Genomic DNA, 23,230 nt, shown 5'->3' with positions numbered 1-23,230 from the left:
ATCACATCTGCTGAACTGAAGCAAAACACAGCAGAGCCCCTGGCAGAAGAGAAGAAGAAGAGCATCTTGTTGTCCCATCAAAACATCCCCACGCTCTGTATTTATCAACTCATTTACTGACGTCCTTTATTCCCGCCGCAGCTCTGACAGCGTGCCATTTACACGTGCGGCCCACTTCACGTTTAATTAACAGAGAAAACGAGAGAGGAAATTGCAGAAAGCGAGAGACAATACGAGAGAGAGACAGTAAGCAGGGCGACAGTTCTTCATTAATGATAACTTGCTGAGGTTGGAGAGTGGCAGGTATTTTAATGCTCTTCAGATGAAATGTCACCTAACTTTCTCACACACACCTCACGATTTCACACCAGAAAACTGTCTTCCAGGCTCTGTCTTGAATATAAATCATTCCTGCACACACAGCCTTAAAAATAAAAGTGCTGTATGAAGAACCATTTTGCACCATAAAGGAGGCATGCATTCAATTTACACGTTTTTATTAGTAAGGATCAAACCCATGACTTTTGCATTGCTAACTGAACGCACTGTTCATTGAGCTCAAATGCATCAGCACAATAAAGGTTTATTGTCTCACCTGAGCGTGCTTGTTTGATGTTAACAGGCTGAAATCCGCCGTTCAGCACCGATGAGTCGATGATGTCAGAATGAAAGCGCCGATGTGTCTTCCGGTAGACGAGCAGGGCTACGATGACAGAGACGAGCAGGCACATGACCACCGCCATAATGATACCCACATAGAGCGCGACCTCATCTCCACCCGGCGCTGCTGCACAACACAAAAACACACAAAGGCATGGTTATGGAGACTTACTGCAGTAAAAATATTAAATAATACAACTTACAAAGTTGCAGCTGTGAAACTATATTCCTGTTTTGCATGTAAGTGCCACCCAGTTTAATGTTTTTTTATTTCATTAAATCTATTAATGCCCACTGATGGACTGGCATGAGATGCTTTCGTCATGAGACATGCCTTAACCCTAACTTCCCGTGACCTTACACTGGACTAGTATCTGAATAGACAAATAAAGGTCTTATTGTTCATTAAAAGTTGATTTTACCCAAAATGTAATACAGACAATACAACCATTGCATTTCTGGAAACAAAAGATCATATACAGTATTCTGTGCAATGTACTTTGTTGTTTATTACCCATTTTTGTTTATTTTTCGATGTGCACAGACAACTGGCATTTGGTATATAAAGAGTTTAAAACCATCTGATTTAGCATTAAAATAAGCATTTTTTTTAATCATGAGCATTATTTATCATACTCTTATGCTGCGTTCACACCAAACGCGAATAGAGCGTCTGGCACGGATGATTTTAATGTTAAGTCAATGTAAAGATTTTTGCACGTCTGGAGGTCTTGTCGCGTGAATGAGACGTTAAGCGCAATGCTGTAGACGTGAATCCACCTCATTCACGTGTCTACTTCGAGCGAATGACGCAAATTGAGCGTTGCTACGGGAAACGCGCGAGTTAAAAAATCCGAACTTTGGCGGAAAATTGCGCTGTGTTAACCAATCAGGAGCTTGCTCTAGTAGTGACATACAGGAAGCGAGCGGAGTCGAAGAAACCCCTCCCATGACGCGAATTTCCGCGTGAATGTCTCAAATGACTAGAATTTCACGCGCGTAAACTCTAAATGTTCAAGCGTCCAATTTTGCCACCTCTACCGCGTTTGGTGTGAATCCAGCATTATGTTTAGGTTAAGTCATTTTAATGGCAATTTTTTTTTATTAGTCAGTAATTATAATGCCTTATTTTCACAAATGTCACTTTAGTCATTTCATTTAACAAAGTCTTTCACTGCAAAACCCTCTAAGTGCGTGCAAGCTTTTAATAAAAGAGTTGCAAAATCACTAAAGATGTTAATAGAAAATTACATAACTCAAAATGTAAAATACAAAAAGAAGAAATTTAAATTAAAGTGGACCCGTGAAGATCTCTAGTATGTGGCTAACACATTTGGGTTGTATTGAGGTCTAAGTACTCACAAGGGGTCCAGGTTTGAATGCAATCCACCGTTTCACGTTTATCTGTGCACATAGAGGACTTTGCTTTAAAAGTCTGACAACAAAACTGTAATTCTGAAAGGTTTGGATTAAGCGGATTTAAAGAGAAAATATTTGATAAACGTATAATATGTGCCGAGAGCATTCAGTAATTATATCATTTTTGGTTTGGAATATATATTCTTACCAAAAGTGAAGACATCTAAATTTAAAAAGACCAAATAGGCATTTTATTTTCAAACTGGACACCCTTCACATGAAATATGCTGTGAAAACAATATAGCATATATTGTCTGAAACATTTACTGTCACATAATGGCCACAACACAGTAAGCACCAAACAGAAAGTATGTCATCTCTTACAATCTGAACTTCTGTATCATCAGCAAATAAGAGAGCGAAACTAGAGAGAGAGTCAACTTCAGGAAGACGGCAAACATCATGAAAGAAAGATTGAGAAAAGTGGGAGAGGAAGATAATTCATAATAAGACGCTGGCTTTTAATTTAATGAGGCTATAAATTATTACTGGCCATATTGCTCATCTTCCTGGAAATCGGCCTCATACTTCATCCGACTACAGGAGAACAATACTGATCTCTTTCATCCGATCTCTTTTACTGCCACTTCCTAAATATATTTATATGTGTGTATATGAGTTTTGCTTTTGTGTACGTGCAGATTAAAAGGGGATCAGGGCCGAAATTAAACCGCATCTCGTGTACATCATAGTAAGAAGCAACTAAATTCATCACAGTCTCTTGATGTTTATGTGTGCTTAAATCCCCGCTTATACATCATTTCTGGATGTACACACAGGCGAACATCACTCATTAAGACAAAGCTACTTGAATTAAAACTTCACTCGTGCTTCAAAACATCAGGCATCACGCTTACATAACACAGTTGCTGCTTTCATACCAGTTTTTACCAACACTATCTTTATCTCCCATTGGTTAGTTAAGCCCTGCCCCAAAATCATTGGTAGAGCCAATGTTGTTTATTCACAATTTAGTATAAATGTATTTATATAACACCTTAAAGCTTTTTTTAAGAGCACATCATGTGACCCTCTGTACGAACTAAAGTCTCATGATGGAATGATGAGCATCAAAGTTTGATTTTAAGTATTCATTTCACTTTGATTTCAATCTTTGACATGATGACCCTAGTAAGTATAAAGGATATCAAGTTATATTTTTTACAATATGTTCTGTACATTATATAGGATAATATGGTAAATCACCAAAAATGACCTGGGTCATATCTACTCATAGCTGTTTGCTAAAATAGTAATGGAAAGTATCCAGGAAAATCAACATGAAAATAATGATTCACTTCACCTTTAATAAAGACCAGACTCAGAGTCATAAATATTTATTAAAATGCTTTACATACTCAATTGTATTGGTTGGCCTCAGTCCACCTGACCAAAAGAGAGCACCAAAGTGATGTAAAAAAAAAACGTATACATTTTAACAGCTATTAGTAATTAAATATCAACGCTTTATACAAACCAGCATACTGCCTGTCATTTTAAACCTCTGATGCTGATGTGTTGTTGGTGGTTTTAAGTGTGATGCTATATGGTTGCTAGGGTGTTGCTAGGTTATTCTGAAGTGGTTCCTTAAAGTCCCCATAAACATGAAGTCCCAATCCACTTTAGTTCCACATTGAAACAAAATTTCGAATGTAATTTAACTATACTAGTCAACATTAGAAGTGGATCAAAGCCCTTCATAAAAGTTGTCTTATAATTTTTAACAATACCGATTCTTGTCTTGATAAAATTTTCTGATCCACTTCAAATGTTGACTAGTGTAGTTGTTCATTAATTATTTAAATGTGCATCATGGATAGGTCTTTCTTCTGGAAAACGAAATGCTACGAAAGGGAAAAAGTCGTCTTTATGCATGTGCAAAAAATCACAGAGGTAGTCATAAATGATTAAGCGCCACAATGGTATGTTAGCCCACAAAAAGCGAGGACATGGCAACAATGTAAGACAGTGCTCTGTGAAGCAGCCTCACAAATGCATACAACACACAATGCCACGATGGACTGAAGTGTATCAAAATTGCAAAACATAACGCTGTAATTTTATTTTGGACAGAAGCACTGAATGTTAACCATGCAAGACGGCAGAGCATTGGTGTGGTTTACTATGTGTCAACCATCACTTGTTCCATACAGACATGAAACGAACATTTAGGGGATTCACTCCTGCATTTAAATGCAGTTGTCACTCCCGAAACTTTGAAGTGTGAAACCTTTACTTTGGTTTCTTTATTCCAGTCTTGCTCTTCCTTCTACGCCTGATCTCTCCAAGAAAACAAATGGAGCGTTCGCACCAGACGCGAATGAAGCGTTAAGCGCTAGTGATTTAAATGTTAAGCAAATACAAAGACGCGATAGACATCCTGCGTCGCAATTCGCGCAAATGAAGCAGCACAAATGACGCGTCACAAATTGAGCATTTCGGGTGTTTCACACGCGGAACGCTTGATTTGCGTGCATAGCGCTAGTCGAAAAATGTGAACTTTGGTAGATATTCGCACCGTGTTAACCATTCAGGAGCTTGCTCTAGTAGTAACATGATTATGATGTAGCGAATACGTTATACAAAAAATGGAGGACAAAATCATTGTCGCAGAGGTGTATAGAGCTATATATATATATATATATATATATATATATATATATATATATATACACACATATTAGGGGTGTCCTCGACTAAGGATTTACATATTCGAATCAGAATTGTCGAATCTTTCCATAGTCGACCGATAGTCGAATCATCTATGTTTGTGCAGGTACAAATTGGTAACTTTTATTTTCTTTCACAAGCAGCACACATAAACAACTGTCTGATAAAGTGACCAAAAACTGTCTTTCAAGTAATAAACGAAGACAAAACTGACGATGCATTTATATATATATTTTTTAAGGTAAAATGTAAGGCAACATTTGTTTAATTATTCCTCATAACATTTTAAAGCCACGATTTACAGAACATCACACAAAAATACATTTTGACAACTAAACCTAAAAAAATAACAAAGGTGATCCTGCCTTGGAAACTGCGGCTACAATTCAGTGTTTTTATTTAATTTGGAGATAGCGCGTCAAAGCAGTCATGACCAAAAAAAACTGACAAATGAGAAATGACAAATAATTTGTGATTGGGACTGTAAATGATAAAAACTAATATTTATATACAATTCATTAAACGTTAATTTATAACAAGAAAAACACTGAAATTAATGATTTTAAAGACACTATGCGTTATTATTTAGCACAGAAATACCTGCTTGCTTGCTTTGACTTTGATCATTTCTGTATTAACTTTAGATACAGAAAGACCGGATGATATTATTTATTTCAGGAATCTCTTTGCTATCATTTGAAAGTGAACACCGACCAACCATAATATTAAATCACAAGAAAGACATTCGTGTCAGGCAGAAATAGGTTCGGTGCAGATACTAGTTTCCGTTTCATCACCGAAATAAAAAAAACGGCTTACCTGTTTTGTAGTTTAATAGCGCAACATCGATACAACGAAAAGCTATCCAAAATTTGCATACTTAAATTAGATCAGAATTTACGTTTATAATAAATACAATAAAAAAAAAATAAGGTCAGAAGTAACAAAGTGCAGAACAAATATGCAAAATGCCTCAAGTGCACGGAAACAAAACACAAGCCAAATAGTTAAATCAGATAACCCAAAGTGATTTATAAATAAAATAAAATATAGAAATTATTAAAAGAACGAAAGGCATATAATTTGCCAGCTTTGTCTTTTAAATGTAGAAACAAAGAGGCAAGGCTTTATTAACATAGAAAATGGACGTGAAGCCCGGTCACAGGGGTTGTTGGATTTATTAACGCATTTTAAAAATATTTATTGAAAGCTGCTACATCACATATTATTTGCAGCATTATCATAATATGCAGTATATTAATATATTGTGAGAAAGCTGTTATATGTGAAATCAGATAATGTGTGCATCCATATACGGTCAAAATTGAATGATCCTCATTTCATAACACATCTGGAACGATACGACTGTGAGATTGGTAGTCGAATCAGGCTTCGCCTATCGATGCATCGAATCTTCGACTATTCGGGGTCACCCCTAATACATATTGAGACTAAAAGCTAGCTAAAGCCAGCAAATCAAGAGTTTTAGCATCTGAATTTTGCGTGAATGAAGTGAGTTACCCAAAATGTTCAAGTGACTACGCATGATTAGTGTTATTTTTTCGCTTCATTCACATCTGGTGTGAACGCACAGTTAGGCTTAGGTAATGAGATCAAGTTTCTCTGAGATGTTCTTTTGTTTTTCCTCACTTTTGTAATTCGCTCTTGGTAAAAGCACCTCCTAAATGTCATATAATGTAATGTTAATGTAAAGTTTCCAGTTTTCAGTGGCATCTCTCTTTTTCTTCATCTTTTTTCTTTTCTGATGCTACAGATGGTTTCATTGGATGCATGCGCGTCAAGAAGAATAATAGTTAAGAAATGCTCAGTTTTACACTATTGCAGCACTAATGAGAGACCACACAGTAACCTTGAGAGGGAAGGACGACAACATTTTTCACATTTTCCCCTTTGTGTGTGTGTTTGTATATGAAGTAGTTGTGGTTCAGCATGAATCTAAAAGAAGCCGTGCAAATCCGGTTCACAGGAGACGGTCACGGTTAACAAAGTGCACACAAAATCTCACCATTTGTCATATTTTCTCTCTCCGTCTTTCTGACCTCTACGGCTCTTTCTCATTTCTCCTCCGCAATATTGATCTGCTTACAGCCATAATTAATTTACAATTAGAGTTCAAAATTGATCCCAGCTGTGTCGTAATGACGAATATTATTCAATTATGCTCCGTGCCCAAACATGACTGTCATTCGTTTTGATTTTAATCAGTGATTAGTGTGTGTGTGTGTGACCATCAGAGAGTGTGTATGTGATTTAGATAAGTGTGACATATTATTAACATTAATAACCCACGGCCACTGGACCTTAGTGTCACTGACCAATAAAAAATGACATGGATAAGTTAATACATTTACATGAAAGAAGAGAAATACACATTTTCTAATTTAACCATTTACAATGTGATCATGTATGTGTATTAAGGAAATAAACAGGAATAATTTTGTTGTAACGTGTGAGTTTGTATGTTGTGAGTTTTGCGTGTTAAAATATGTGCACATGTGTGTAGGAGGAATCTTGTTTCTATGCAGCATCACACTTGACTTATAAACGCTATCGATTGTACGCAGGAAGTGATTAAAGTGAAAGGACAGCGTGCAGATGCTGAGGAGGGTTAATGAGGGGAAAGAAGTTTGATCGTCTGGCAACCCGTCCTCCTCATGAGTCTGCCGTCGGAGGAACCTTCTACTGATCAGATTCCCTAAACATCCATCAGACTAAGATGACACCACACAGTCACTGTAAAAGTCTCGTTGTACGTTCTAGTTATGCCAAGTTCAGCCCGATTTGAAAGTCATCGAGCTCGCCGACAGGTTGGGCTGTGACCAAAATATGTTGTGATCAGTACTTACCAGTCTTTAAGTGTGAACTAGTCAACAACGCATCAAAGAGACTCGGTGGTGGTGCCTCGCAGATGCCAGACAAATATCTAGCATGATAAATATCTGGAGCTGTCGTCCGACTCGACATCCTGTGATGTCGCATGTCGCGATGAGCTACAGCCAATGAGAGCAACGCATGGGTTGAGGTAGATTCATTCTTTCACCATATTCTTTGTGTTTTCCTTTTTGAGGGTTTTTATCCGAGCAGATCATCGTGCAAGCAGCTTGCGGTGCTAATTTATTTCTGACGTCCATTTTGAAATTAACATTTCCTGTTTCACGTTTTGTTTTGCGGCATTTCCACGTTCCATTTGTCGTGTGTTTTGTCATGACCACATGTGGTTTGGGTACTGGATAGAGTATATGCAAAAGGTACAAACCCCAAAGTAAACAATGACGCGAGTTATCGTCTTCAATGTAAATCTCTTTTCTTGGACTACAACAAACAAACGGATTATAGGCAACAGTTTACTTCCTGGGATTAGTGATGTAGCAGCCCAGTCTCACGAAATTTCGTTATATCGTCACGTAATTTTTTGATTCTTTTTCATTATATTTTTTACGAATTTCCGCGTTTTTCATGATTGTATAACGAATTCATGTTTTCGTGTGATTATCACGTATTGGTTACTCAACTGTTTTGTCCTATTTTCTTATCATTGTCGCTTCGGTTTAGGGTTAGATTTACATAAAATGACATCCAAACCCAACTCTAACCCTAATGCCAGGCGACATATATAAAAAAAAAAACAATGTATAAAGTGGCATTCTAATGCAAGCACCAAATCTAACCCTAAACCGAAGCGACAATGGTTTAAAAATAGGAAAAAGCAGTTGAGTAACCAATATGTGATAATCCCACGAAAACAGGAATTCGTTATACGATCACGAAAAAAGGGGAAATTTGTGATAATATCACGAAAAAAGATAACACAGTCTCACCCCATTTCGTCAATATTTGACGACACTTGACCATTCGTCATATGTTGACGTGAAGGGTATACCTTTCGCGTAATTTTTTGACGAACTGGGGACTTCAATACTATTACGTCCGTTGCATTCTCTTTCCTATTTTATTACCATTTGCGCGTCGGTTTAGGGTTAGATTACGCAAAATTAAACAGTGTACCCGAAATTAAACAGTGTACGCGAAATTAAACAGTTGTCACCTGGCGTTGGGGTTAGAAACAGTTGTCACCTGGCGTTGGGGTTAGAGTTAGGTTTGGTTAGGGATGTCATTATGTAAATCTAACCCTAAACCGACGCGCAAATGGTAATAAAATAGGAAAGAGAATGCAACGGACGTAATAGTATTGAAGTCCCCAGTTCGTCAAAAAATGACGCGAAAGGTATACCCTTCACGTCAACATATGACGAATGGTCAAGTGTCGTCAAATATTGACGAAATGGGGTGAGACTGGGTTGAAAAAGAATAAAAAAAATATGTGACTATATCACGAAACCTCGTGAGACTGGGTAGGATGTAGACAAGACCGACATTATCATAATTTCTCCCGCTTGGACTCACAGCCTGTAAGTTAACTCCTGTTAGCATGACATCAGAGGTATTTAGACCAATCACAACGTACAGATTAGCTGGAAAATCAGGACACAGAGCTTTTAAGATCGATGAGTTTTGTAAAAGAGGAAGGCTGGGATATCTGAAACTACAAAATGTACGGTATGTGAAAAATAATGTGTTTTTTTAACCACACAAACACATTGTATTATACCAAATAGTACACAAATGAACGTTGTTTCTTTGCAATGAAATAGGTGCTCTTTAAAAATATATATATTAAATGATACAACATAGTGCTGTTGCTGTTGGCCGGAGGTTTAATTACACACAATTTATAATAAATTATATTTTTAAAACTATGCCTCCCTGGTGCCATCTCGCACCCCAGGGCGCCACCTCCCAGTTTGAGTACCACTGGATTAAGCCAACGCTATTGTGTCCAAGTGAGTCAGGCCACTGTGAAAGCAGGTTGTTATTTTGTTTGGTACAAATTCAGACAACATTCAACATCTTTATGGCCTTCCCCTTTCATTGTTGAATCTAAAGGTATACAGCACAAGATTTTCTGTTTACTTCTGTATACTGAGACATTAATGTGAACAGCGCTCTGAAGCAAATCTGAGTTGTTATCTATGCAATCTCTCTCTCTCTTTAGTATTCTGTCCCTCTTTAACCCACACCATCACATGCCTCCAGTCATTTAAATCATTTCCCTGAAGAAACACCAATACAAACCCTCACACAAGCTTTGATGATAAAAGTGCCAAGCTACTAAATGCAGCTATTAAAATGTATCTGGAAGATTAAACGTTTTCTTTGAACACGAGCTGGAGTCAACGAGAGCGAGATGGCGGGCGTAGAGGAGGGGAACCCGATTAGAGAAGGAATGTTTAATAAATAATACAGCTTCAGGAGTACAGAGATAACATTTTCCCTGCAAACACACACACACACACACAGTATCATGGTTGTGTAGTCATTCCCACATTCAGTTAACATCACTGAAGGATCCTAATGCTACTTAAGTGAATTAGAAATAAAGTGTCTAAATTGCAGTTTACTGCTGGGCTGGGTGGTAACAGGGAACATTTTGTGAGTTCAAGTTTATTAAACTTCTGTATCTATATAAAGCAAGAAATATCTGAGCACGTATCCATGGCCAGAATTTCTTTTAGACCCGCACGGTATTGAAAGCAAATGCATTGTGTGATAACTTGCTATATATTGCGCTTATCAATTACTAGTATGTGGTTCTGGTAATACATTTTGTAAAATCAATTTAAATAAGAATAAAATGTGTTTAAACACAGAAAATATATAAACCAACATACATGTTTCATACAATCTCTCTGCTTACTACATTGACCTAAAACTTTTGACTACCAGTATTAAAATCATCTGGTTATTGCTGTAGGCTGCTGCTATATGCATATTGCAATGTGCACATTTTGCGATATTTACTGCCGTTTCGATACAAAAAGTGCTGAACAATATGGAGAAATGTAAAGTAAAAAGGAGGACAGTTGTACAACATTTTAGCATATATATAATGTAGGGCTGTCAAAATTACCACGTTAACTCTTTCCCCACCAGCGGTTTAAAAATTTTTTGCCAGCCAGCGCCAGCATTTTTCATGATTTTCACAAAAGTTTAATGCCTTCCAGAAAATGTTCTTCTTTAAATATATAAACAAACATTATATCAAATGAAATAACAGACCCTCTGCTTTTAAGTTACCTGTTTTCATCCTACTTTCATTAGTTCCCTTTTTATAATCTCTCAAACATGAGCGGGTTTCTTCAAAAACACCCAATTTTTAGCAAAAAGGAGATAAGATGCAGAGCGATTTTTAAAACATACACAGCGTTCTTTCTCTTTCATGTGAGGCGCTAAATCAGGGTTGTATAAGTTGCGGACCTGCACCACCTGGTGGATAATAGTGGTATTGCGGAAAGCAGGAAATTCTCGTCATTGGCAGGGAAGCGTTTTCTCTTGGCGGGGAAAGAGTTAATAACATGTAACGCAAATTTATTTTAACGGCACTAATTTTATATGCGATGCAATGCACAATTTCTGTTTGACCCTTGGTCTAACCCATAGTTGGATAAATTGAGATGCAGCTTTAGACAGTAAATGTGATCTGTGCTATCTAAATGAGTCGGAGGTTTTTATTAAATAAAAACATTAAGCTCTCGCATGCTTTAAATGGTCATTGAACATCTAAAATGATCTTTATGTGTAATTTTTCTGAGAGTTGTACCGTCCTAAATACTTAACTAATTCACAAAGGATGGTTGTCCATCCACCGCGTGTCTGACATTTTGGTTACGGTTTTAAAACATGCAGGAATTAAAATGCAGTACTTGCTTAATGTGAAAAAAGTTATTAAGAGAGATAAAGTTCGGAACCTGATTAATGTTAAAAAAGTTATTAAGAGAGATAAGACTACTCACGCTGACTGACACATCTGAATAGCGTGCACACAGACACGAGCGCGACCCTGATATATAGACATCTACAGAAAATTACAATTTTAAAAATATCTGTTTTTACAAATATCATGCAGATATAATCTGTTGTGTTTGGTTAACTGTTGGGGAAATATCTGTTGTGTAATATTATATTAGATCCTTGCATTACAGTAGATTATAAAGCTGTCTGTCTCAATGTCAATCAAACAATAAAAGAAAAAAAGTTGAACATATACTGATATTGTTCTGACTTTGTGTGTGCAAAATCTATAGTTTTACCAGTGATTTTAAGGTCTGGATGCGGTAGTTTTGTGGTATTTTTGTGGATTTTCTCAAAATTAACTTTGCAGACTCTGTCAACTTTAAACAGGAGTAGCTCTGTCATGTTTTGTCAGGTTTATTAACTCTTTCACCGCCAGCGTTTTAAAAAAAAAGTTGCCAGCCAGCGCCAGCGTTTTTCATGATTTTCACCAAAGTTTAATGCCTTCCAGAAAATGTTCTTCTTTAAATAAATAAACATACAATATACCAAATGAAAGAACAGACCCTCTGCTTTCAAACAAAAAAAAACGTTTCATCCTACAGATGTGGCCTTTAAAAATGCGCGTCTCTGAGAGCAGAATGCCGCGGAGACTTCCGAAATTCTGCGAGATCCCGCAGAAGGGGAGTTCGGTGGGGGACGCAGGAAATATAAAAACCTGTAGAGGGCAGGCGTGTTTCATGTAGGCCATACTGACGACAATGTGTGTGCTCGACTTCATGCTTAGCGTATACTGTATGATATTGAAGTAACATGACATGGATTATCAATGTTTAGGCGATAGACTTTGATGTCATACAAATGCATGCTTTTTGGCAAACATTTTGTTGGCGAAGTTTTCTTTTGCCAGTTACATAAACAGTCACATATTCTTCATAAAAATCGGACTCAAACGCGCATCATTTGTTTTATTTTTTCCGTGTACTTACAGTAGAAGAGACGTGATGTATGATAATCGAGTCTTATAACAAAATAATTCGCGATGACCTTTGAAGAGACCGAGCGCATTTACGCAATATCATTAACTAGTTTATCTAATTTTACATTTAGTTCATTTTTGCATCTGAACGTTTTAATAGCTTTAACATGGTTGTGTTGCACTTTTCTGCATTACTGAACAGTAGGCTACTTTTTATATTATCATGTTTCCCTTTACATGGTATGAAACACGATAAAAAGTATGTAATGGTGTTTAATACATTTCACTGAGAATTTGTATAATACCTTTAGTGGTTCTTTTGCAATCAGCTTTTGAATATGGGTAGGTTTTTGCAAAAACACCATATTTTGAGCAAAAAGCAAAAATAATTCCATATTTGTGACGGACTTTTCATAGAGATCTCATTCAGAGCGATCTTTAAAACAGACAGGAACATGCAGCAGCTTGCCATAGGGCAATACTTCCGGTTTTAAAAAGTTGCGGAAGGGCGCCACCTGGTGGATAATAGCGGTATTGCGGAAAGACGGAAAATCTCGTCATTGGCGGGGAAGCGTTTTTTCTTAATTGACGAGATATCTCGTCAATGGCGGGGAAAGAGTTAACTGCCTGTACATTATCCCGCTTATTACACAGCTATAGTCCCTCCAGAAAATGCATCCATTATTTAATGCATAATCAGCCAATAAGCCATAAGTCCACATATTTATGCCACATTTTTAAATACGCCTCCCTTTCACCACATAAATTGCAGATTTCTGCAAGAAAAATTTGCAGGGCTTGCATGATTTCATAATACCCGCATTTTCGTAGCAAAAGCCATATATGTCTTAGCAGAAAGTTAAAAATTTTTGCATTTACTTCACACATGCACAGCCATGTCCCCGTTGACATGGGAATGTTAGGAAGCGCCGTAATTACGTGACGTGAACATCAATGAAAAGCTGCAAAAGCTGCAAACAGTTTTTGCAAGTTCCCGCAATTTCATTGCATAAATATCCCGCATTTTCCATCACATTTTTTAAGAAAACGTGCTGCAAGATCAAGGACTTTTGCCCGCAACAATCACAAAAAAACCTGTGTTTTTCTGGAAGGACTGAATATAGGACACTGTGGGGGCTTATTTCTGCGATAACAACCGGTTGCCATACATCATCCTTTACTTAATGTGTAATACATATTTTAGCTGATTTGTGGTCACATAACTCATATTGTTATATATGATTTTGAACACACTGTTATTATTGTTTATTGTCATGCTCCTAATTACTTTCTATATTGTGGTTCATTTCTAATTTAGGATAAACACACAAACCACACGCAAGACCACAAACTGACAGCTACTAAACAAGACGTGACTCTATTTGTGGGAATTGAAAGTGCCTTTTTATTTTCTCAAAAGTAAGCATATCAAAATGACCAGAAAGAAAACAACACAGATAAAAGGACGGGAATAGAGATCTAGTCAAATATATCTATCATCATACAGTAGTTATGATGCAGACCGACTGATGTCTGAATGATGGGTTGTTTTATATAAAAACAGCATGCAGCACTTCCCACTTGATTTATAATGAAAGCCTGAATCGGGTTGTTTGATATTTGCCTCTGTTTGCTGGGATTCATATTCATAATTCAAATTTTGATGAGCTCCTAATCCAGTTTAAATAGGCCACACAATATCCTAAAGCTCACATGTGGAGTATTTAAGATATTGTGTGGTAAAGACACTTAAAGGGCAAACGCCGTGAGAAAGACATCACAGCCTACATTGGCGTATAATCGTCAGATGTTTAAAGATGTGTACTTGTGGATAATCCTCTGCCCAGCAGTTCAGATTAATAACTACATGAAACGCTATTTAACATGCAATGTGAGTAAACCGAATATTGAGCAGAAAATAATCTTGGGAAAGATTAGATTGGATCAATAAATGTGCATATATAATTCACAGGAATTTGATTGGATCATAAAGTAGGCTATGGTTTTATTTTTTAATTGTTAATGCTTAATTTTATTATTATTATTTTTTTATTGTTAATGCTTAATTTTATTATTATTATTTTTTAATTGTTAATGCTTAATTTTATCATTATTATTATTTAATTGTTAATGCTTAATTTTATTATTTTTTTATTGTTAATGCTTCATTTTATTATTATTTTTTATTGTTAATGCTTCATTTTATTTCCTTCACCTAAGTAACATCAGCAGTAAAAAAAATACATTTCACAGGCGGAGAGAGTTGTTATATTTTAATGGAAGAATATGAAAGCACCCAAATATAAAAAATATAAATATTGTGATGTGCAGTAAGACATTTATGAAGAGAGTTTATTCTGCGGATGCATTTTTATGTCATGTTGACTTTAAAGGCAATTTTGTGCTTTTAAAATCATCAAAGCCAAAAAGTAGGACCAGTTATGAATAAAGTCGCATTTAAATTAAACACAAACATTATTTTTTAACTGAATGCTCTGTTATTGCATATTAGGACCTTTTTAAAGGGTTCTGCAGGGTACTGGGACCATTTATTGACCATTTTTCTATCAGTATAAATATATGTACAGTATATTGTTTGTATGCATGTATCAGGGTTCCCAAGCCAAATTCCCTGACTAAAAAGCTTAATTTTCATGACCTATGTCCGGGATGTCGTGAGCCCGGATAATGTACACCTGTACAGTTTATAAAAATTTTGCTTAAATGCCTGAAATGAGTAAACAGTGCCAAAAATCAGCTGAAATCAGTGGAGCCCCGGAAACGGCATTCCTTATTTCACATTTTAATTTTAGCAGATTACATTTTAATAATTGGGAACTAAAATGTAATAAAAATCCCTGATACTCCATGACTTGGAAAAAAATATAAATTTCCCTGACTTTCCCTGAAATTCCATGATATTCCAGAAATTCCATGACCCTTGGAAACCCTGATGTATGTTTGTATGTATGACTGGGTCCTGTCTGAAAATAGCCGAGCTTTATCTGAGGGCTTTCCATTCAGCTCTATGCTTCATGTGCTTTCCAACAGTGTTTTGTGTCTGTGCGTTAGATGAGATCTGAGGGACTGGAGAAACAAAACGCAGAACACAAATCGAAACGCTCAAGCAAACAAACAGCGACTTTCACTCGAAAAGACTGCAGAGCACAAACGAAAGACGACATGCAACCAAAATCAAAAATCCAAACAGACACTCACATGTAAAGCCCTGCTCTCTCGTCCCCACGGGCTGAAGGGATGGCTGATATACTGAACCTTCAGAGAGAGGAAGAAATCAAATTCATGCAAAATAAAAACAGCGAGATGCGATTAGGTGACATGGGACAACTCATCCGATCAGAAGATGTGATAACAAGATGAGAGAGCGAGCGCTTATGAGACTGTAACAGGACATGCAGAAGTCACCAGATACATCACTGACAGAAAGGCAAACTGCTACATATTAAAATGCATCTCAGCTAAATGACATCTAACGCTCGGGCTCCCCAGGTGAGATGGTAATCAGGTACAGTAAATATTAAGGTATCCCATTGGTCTGTTGTGACATTTATCACATGCTGTGGAAACTACATTTATAGCTTGAGGTTGGTGAATTTAGCTGATGACAATAAAGCTCACTTACATATTTAAATATATCACACAATTTTTAATACAGTAAAGACATAATGACATACTGCAGTATATAACTAAACATTTATTTATTTACTAAATTGTGGAGTTAGATCATTAAACAGTTTATCCACATTTTTGTGTTAAGGATTATTTGGGCGGAGCTAAAACGGTGGCTCGATGATGCACTGGAGCCCCCGAGCATGGCCCCGCCCATAATACAATCGTGAGCATCCATTTAGGTTGTAGCGGTATTTGAAAGTAGAGAGAGACGGCAGCTTTCCCGCGAGTGGGAGTGCTTTCGATGCCGACAGCGGAAACACCCCCAGCATTGAAGAGGAGATATTCCTGACTGTTTTTTTTTTCAGATTTTGATATGTTATTTTATTTATTTGTCATTTTTTAATCATTCAAATTTTGCTGGTGGTTAATATAAATTAGTTTTCTGTGGTGTCAAAAAATGAGAACACATTTATTATCGGACTTATAATCTGATAATCTGCAGGAATTCGATTCAGAGTTGTAAAGCTCTCTGTGAGTCATAAAAACAATGTGTATATGTTTTGTCACACAACACCACGGGTCTTTTGTTACAGGAATAGGTCAAACTATTTTTAGATCAGGGGTTAGTTAGTAGCTCTGCTACTTTTAGTTGGCTCCTTGTTAACACAATTTATCACCATGTGTCCATGAACAGAATGTGACATTGATTCCAGTAAAGATAAATGCCTGGCAAATATACTTGTTTTTTATTTGGCATTGGGATAAATTACATTTAATTTGTTTCAATAAAATTTTATTTGTATAGCGCTTTTCACAATTGTTTAATTGTTTCAAGCTGCTTTTCATCAATAAAAGCAAGCAAACACTTAAAACTCAGGGGACAACAAAAGTAGGATACTAGTGAGTGTAGTAATAATGTAGCGTATAGACAAGAGTTATAAGTAAAGCCAATGTCAGCTAACTCCCTAGGGGTTAAAAAAACTCCTAGGAGAAAAAAACTCTAATCTTATTAGAAGGAAAAAGTCCTATAGAGAAAAAAACCCTTGAGAGAGCCAGACATAGCTGATTCTATAGAGGATATACTATACTATATATTAGATACTATATTAAAACGTTTTTTTAAAAATGAATAAAAAATAAATAAATAAGCATTTAATGTACAAATGTAATGTGGTTTTATAAGTTTAAAGCTCCTTTCAAATAATGTTCGATCCCAAAACGCTTTGGACCCTGACTGCCCCTTTATTCAGCGCTGACAAAGATATTTGGATATAACAAGATTAAGCACTGCTATTAATATGAATGGGGCAAAATGCAACACACGGAGGCATGGCAAACATGGCCGACTAGTGCCGCGACTTCCCTAATGGCTTCCCGTTACCGTTGACCACCATAGGTGGAGTTTCGCGTTTGTACTTGGTGGGGCACCTACCGGCAAACAAGGGTACTGCAATACTTTAAGATTAGCGAGAGAGTGCGGCTTCATGGTTTTCAAATATGGTGTAAATGAACTACATTTTTGCCCTTAAGTTACTCAGTCTACCTATTACAATATTAAGATTAGGCAAATAACATGAATATATATATTTCTATTTCATTAAAGGCGTAGTGCACAATTTCTGAAAAAACACAGAGGCTTTGGAAAAGGAAGTCGGGCCTGGTACCAAACACACTTGTAGCCAATCAGCAGTAAGGTGCATGTCTACTAAATGACACTGTTGCCTGGGTTGCGTATGTGTTGTGGGACGGGTCTATCAAAAGAAGGTCCAGATTCTATTGGGGTAGGGGCGTGTATGTTAAGGTGATTTCAAATATCAACATTCGCTTTCAGAGATCATGCACCCCGCCTTTAATAGCTCAGACAAAATCATAATTGGCTCTGGTCTGGGGGGGCAGTGGCCCCCTGCACCCCCCAAACTCCTCCTATATTGACCACTTTTGATCACTTGGATTGAATTTGGTCTATACTGCCTCCAACGTTTTGGCAAAAATCTTTGCATGTTTATAATGTTTTACATGCTAGGTAGGCAGCACATGACATTTGGGAGCTGGAGAGAGAGAGATATATTTCTGTGTTGAAAGAGCTTGAGATGAGTGGTGTTAAATGGATTGCGCCACTCAACTTTTAAGAGGAGAAACTTTTAAAGTTTGAAATTTAGGGAGGAAGAGCCTGAGGGGAGAGAGACAGACATTAAATCCCTTACACCCTGAGACTCTCTCTCTCTTTCTCTCTAGCTCTTTCTCTCTCTCTCTCTCGCCCTCTCACTCACAATAATCTCTCTAAACACCAGAAAACAAATTAAACTGCCACGCTGATGGCTCATGATCGCATACATTCATGTCACCTGTCAGTTTTGCAGAGGCGATCAAACCTCATGTTTTAAAAAAAAGTCTCATGACCAATATTCACAGTGTGTTCACTGTGACAGTGATTGAATGTTTTTATGCACAATAAATAATGATAAATGATATCTATATACAGTATCTAATATTTAATAATTATATATTTTTTATATTTAACCATAATACACTCTTGAAAACAAGCATACTTAACATTTACAATTCTAAATTTAGCAGATGCAAAGCTATTTACAATGCATTCAAAGTAATTTTTTTATTATGTGCTTCCTGGGATTCAATCCATGGTGATGCTTTACCTACTGAGCCACAGGTACACATCCACCAAACCTTTCTTTTGCACAAAAGGTTCTTTGCAGTGGATTGGGGGGACCAAAAATAGTTATTTTATGACCTTTTTAAGCATAAGAGTAAATATAATGTGTATTTATGCATATGTGAGTATTTACAAATGCAGGTTATCTCATATTTAGCAGGAAAAATGTTCAATTTTATTGGATTTGACTTGGAGTCAGAGCTGAAGTTTGCAATGGATTGTGGGTGATTATTCTTCAGAACACACTGTTGAGGACCAGTACATGGATGTCTCCACAGTGGTCTTCAACATGGTGCCCGCGGGCATCAGGTTGCCCGCACAGAGTCTGTGAGGTGCCCGCCAAAAAAAATTCTATATTAGAAAAATTTTATAATAAATAATTTAATGTATAAATGTCCATTTAAAGCTCCATTCAAATGGTGTTTGATCCCAAAATGCTTTGAACCCCGATTGCACCAAAGCACATTCTATTTATAGTCTCAATTGTAATATTTCTTTATTTGTTTTTTATATTAACTTGGCTATTTTATGTACAGTAACATTTTAAACAATATAAAAACATATCAACAAGTAAAATAAAATAAACAAGTAAAACAAAAAAGTTTTGAGTATATCAAAAGGTTTTATTCATTGCCGTAGCGCTTGCTCACAAAAAAGGTTGGAGACCCCTGCTCCAGAGCATCTCCACGCATCCCAATGGTCACAATTGTTTCTTAAACCATTTGTGTGTCATGTGTGTGCGTGTGAGTATTCGCTTACTTTGTAGGCAGAGTCCATTTGTGCAGTTTTGTGCCTGTAGCGTGACTCCATCACAATCCTTGCCTCCGTTCTGTGGTACAGGAGCGTTACACTCCCTGTTCCTCCACTGAGTGCATTCTGTGTTACACGCCGACCATTTACTCCAGTCGGCCCATTCGCCATCCACTGCGTACAAACACACATAATAAAGTTCAAAAGTGTGATAAACTTTAAAAAAAAAAAAGATATCTTTGTCAGACTGTATGAGAGAAAGTGAGTGGATTTCGGTGGATAAAGTGGTTTGGGCGGGCTGAGGAGAAAGCATCGTATTGTCAGAATATGTGAATATATTGCATTTATAAAAGTGAAGGCAAATCCTTTTTTCTATGATTTGCTGTTTTCCACAAATCCTCTTTTGTCAGGTTAAAGGCTTTGCTCTGGTTGAGTCCGGATTGAATTCTGAGCCTCGCTGAGTTTTGTGTCACAGACAGTAAGTGCATGATAGAGCAAGTATAATAAACCCTATTCACACAGCACTTTGTTCCCAGAAAATTTCCGTAAAATTGGCCTTCTGTGTGAACACAAACACAAACACGTCCTGTAAATGTTCTGGGATCGCTCTTGTAAATGATACCTAGTATCAGAAGATATAAACATATAAAGCAAACAGTTTATCAGTTTATGATATTATCTAGGGATGCACCGAAATGAAAATTCTTGGCCGAAACCGAAACCGAGGAAACCAAGACCGAAAAACCGAAACACCAAAATAAATTATTATGCCAATTATTAGTACAAATGCATTTATGGCTATCACTGTGTACTAACTTTACTAGGGGTGTGTGACGGATCACAAAACTCACGGTTCAGATCACATTACAGTTTTTGAGGCACGGATCGGATTATTTTTCAGATCAGCAAAAAGGGGGTGGGGAAAATCTAATAACAAATAAAGAAATTGCAAACATTTATAAAAAAGAACAAAGCTGCACATTAATAAGGGCTAACATTAGCATTAGGTACAGAAATCGAATTAAATGAGTCATAACACTGTCTTTATTGTATAAATTAAATATATTATTATTTTTAAAGCTATTTGTCTCTTTGTTAGACTAAAGTAGGTTAATTGAGGTTACTGTCTCTTTAAATAAGCAGAGAGGTTTATGACTGTAATCTATACACTCAAGACATAAACAAATGTTTTTATTAGAAAAAGAATACTTTGGAGATAATTTTGTTTATATGTGCCCTGTCAATAACAGAAAGATTTTACGTTCGCTTGTTTGCGTCTCACTCCTGTGTGCACTATTGAGGGCACTTAAATGCGCGCGCACAGAGAACGAAGGCGAATTCCAAACAGCGCAGCATAAAAACGTTGCGTTGTTTTTCATTGCTTTATTCGGCACATGTATGTTAATGGACTATACAGTATGAGACACATTTGCGCGACTCTCTCTAAAGTTTACACATCAAAAGTTCTGATCTTTAAAGGGCGTACTCACTGTGATGATCACGTCTGTACCGGACACAACCGCATGTGCCTCTGTGCGTACTTTAGCGCCTTTTTGCCGTTAAATACATCCACGCCGCATACATGTTGCTTCAGACAAGCCACGTGCAGGTCGCGGTTTCTGTTTGCGTCATCACAACATTTCGGCCGTATTGTTTCGGTGATAAAAGTCCTCCGGAAAATTTTCGGTGGCTGAATATTCGGTGCATCCCTAATATTATCCTAATATGGATTTTTTTCCACAAAACTTTCAGCACTTTCAATGACCTGTACCTATGTATGTATGTTTTCAATAACTTCCCAGGGCTTTGAATAATTTTTCCCCAGATTCACAAACTTTCAAGGATTTCAAAGACCCCTGGGAACCCTGAATACCATTGCGCCTCCTGCAGCCATGTCACGGCAACAAAGTCCTTGATTATTACGCCAGAATGAGAGTATAGTTATTAAAATCGCAACTTTTTGAATTTTTCGTCGGTCTTAGTACACGATGTAACTACAGAAGAGTCAAGTTTTAAAAAGGAAAAATATCAAAACTCTATGGTTATTTTTAAGCGCAATGCTAATGGTCTAATCAGATTCTATGGATTATGCTAAGCTATGCTAAAAGTGGTCCCGCCAGACCCGGAGATCAGCTGAATGGATTCCAAAACGGTAAAAATTTAATGTTTAACTTAGGGGTGTCCTCGACTAAGGATTTACATATTCGAATCAGAATTTTCGAATCTTTCCATAGTCGACCGATAGTCGAATCATCTATGTTTGTGCAGGTACAAATTGGTAACTTTTATTTTCTTTCACAAGCAGCACACATAAACAACTGTCTGATAAAGTGACCAAAACTGTTTTTCAAGTAATAAACGAAGACAAAACTGAGGATGCATTTATATATATATTTTTTAAGGTAAAATGTAAGGCAACATTTGTTTAATTATTCCTCATAACATTTTAAAGCCACGATCTACAGAACATCACACAAAAATACATTTGATAACTAAACCTAAAAAAATAACAAAGGTGATCCTGCCTTGGAAACTCCGGCTACAATTAAGTGTTTTTATTTAATTTGGAGATAGCGCGTCAAAGCAGTCATGACCAAAAAAACCCGACAAATGAGAAATGACAAATAATTTGTGATTGTGACTGTAAATGATAAAAACTAATCTTTATATACAATTCATTAAACTTTAATTTATAACAAGAAAAACACTAAAATTAATGATTTTATAGACACTATGCGTTATTATTTAGCACAGAAATGCTTGCTTTGACTTTGATCATCTCTGTATTCACTTTAGATACAGAAAGACCGGATGATATTATTTATTTCAGGAATCTCTTTGCTATCATTTGAAAGTGAACACCGACTGACCATAATATTAAATCACAAGAAAGACATTCGTGTCAGGCAGAAATAGGTTCGGTGCAGATACTAGTTTCCGTTTCATCACCGAAATAAAAAAATGGCTTACCTGTTGTAGTTTAACTTTAAGATAGACAATATAACCACTCTGTTTTAAATACATTTTAAAAACTTATACTCGTCGAAAAACATCCGTTTTTTAATGTTTAGTTTGATGAACTCCTAAATATAAGACGCAGAGCACCTAACCCGTTCGGCTAAATTACATGCGCAAGCATGGCCAGCACGCAATAGCGCAACATCGATACAACGAAAAGCTATCAAAAATTTACATACTTAAATTAGATCGGAATTTACGTTTATAATAAATAATTTTTTTTTATAAAATAAGGTCAGAAGTAACAAAGTGCAGAACAAATATGCAAAATGCCTCAAGTGCACGGAAACAAAACACAAGCCAAAGTTAAATCAGATAACCCAAAGTGATTTATAAATAAAATAAAATATAGAAATTATTAAAAGAACGAAAGTCATAGTTTAATTTGCCAGCTTTGTCTTTTAAATGTTGAAACAAAGAGGCAAGGCTTTATTAACATAGAAACCTCTTATGGATGTGTAGCCCGGTCACAGGGGTTGTTGGATTTATTAACGCATTTTAAAAATATTTATTGAAAGCTGCTACTTCACATATTATTTGCAGCATTATCATAATAT

At 36.5% G+C, this 23,230-nt stretch overlaps 1 protein-coding gene across 2 annotated transcripts in view; it reads right to left on the bottom strand.

Moving 5' to 3' along the window:
* LOC135732745 (netrin receptor UNC5C) overlaps positions 1-23,230 on the bottom strand; it is a 165,595-nt gene that overhangs the window by 20,875 nt on the left and 121,490 nt on the right. The window contains exons 7-9 of one of the 2 annotated variants that reach the window (XM_065251019.2): positions 19,665-19,829; positions 15,818-15,874; positions 596-787 (exon numbers count right to left, since the gene is read on the bottom strand). In XM_065251019.2, coding sequence (XP_065107091.1) covers positions 596-787; positions 15,818-15,874; positions 19,665-19,829 — 414 coding nt within the window. The remainder of the gene's footprint in view (positions 1-595; positions 788-15,817; positions 15,875-19,664; positions 19,830-23,230) is intronic. The other variant, XM_065251020.2, reaches the window with a different exon arrangement.

Source organism: Paramisgurnus dabryanus, chromosome 5, assembly GCF_030506205.2.
Source record: "Paramisgurnus dabryanus chromosome 5, PD_genome_1.1, whole genome shotgun sequence".
Taxonomy (NCBI): domain Eukaryota; kingdom Metazoa; phylum Chordata; class Actinopteri; order Cypriniformes; family Cobitidae; genus Paramisgurnus; species Paramisgurnus dabryanus.
This window is presented reverse-complemented; position numbering and strand designations above follow the sequence as displayed.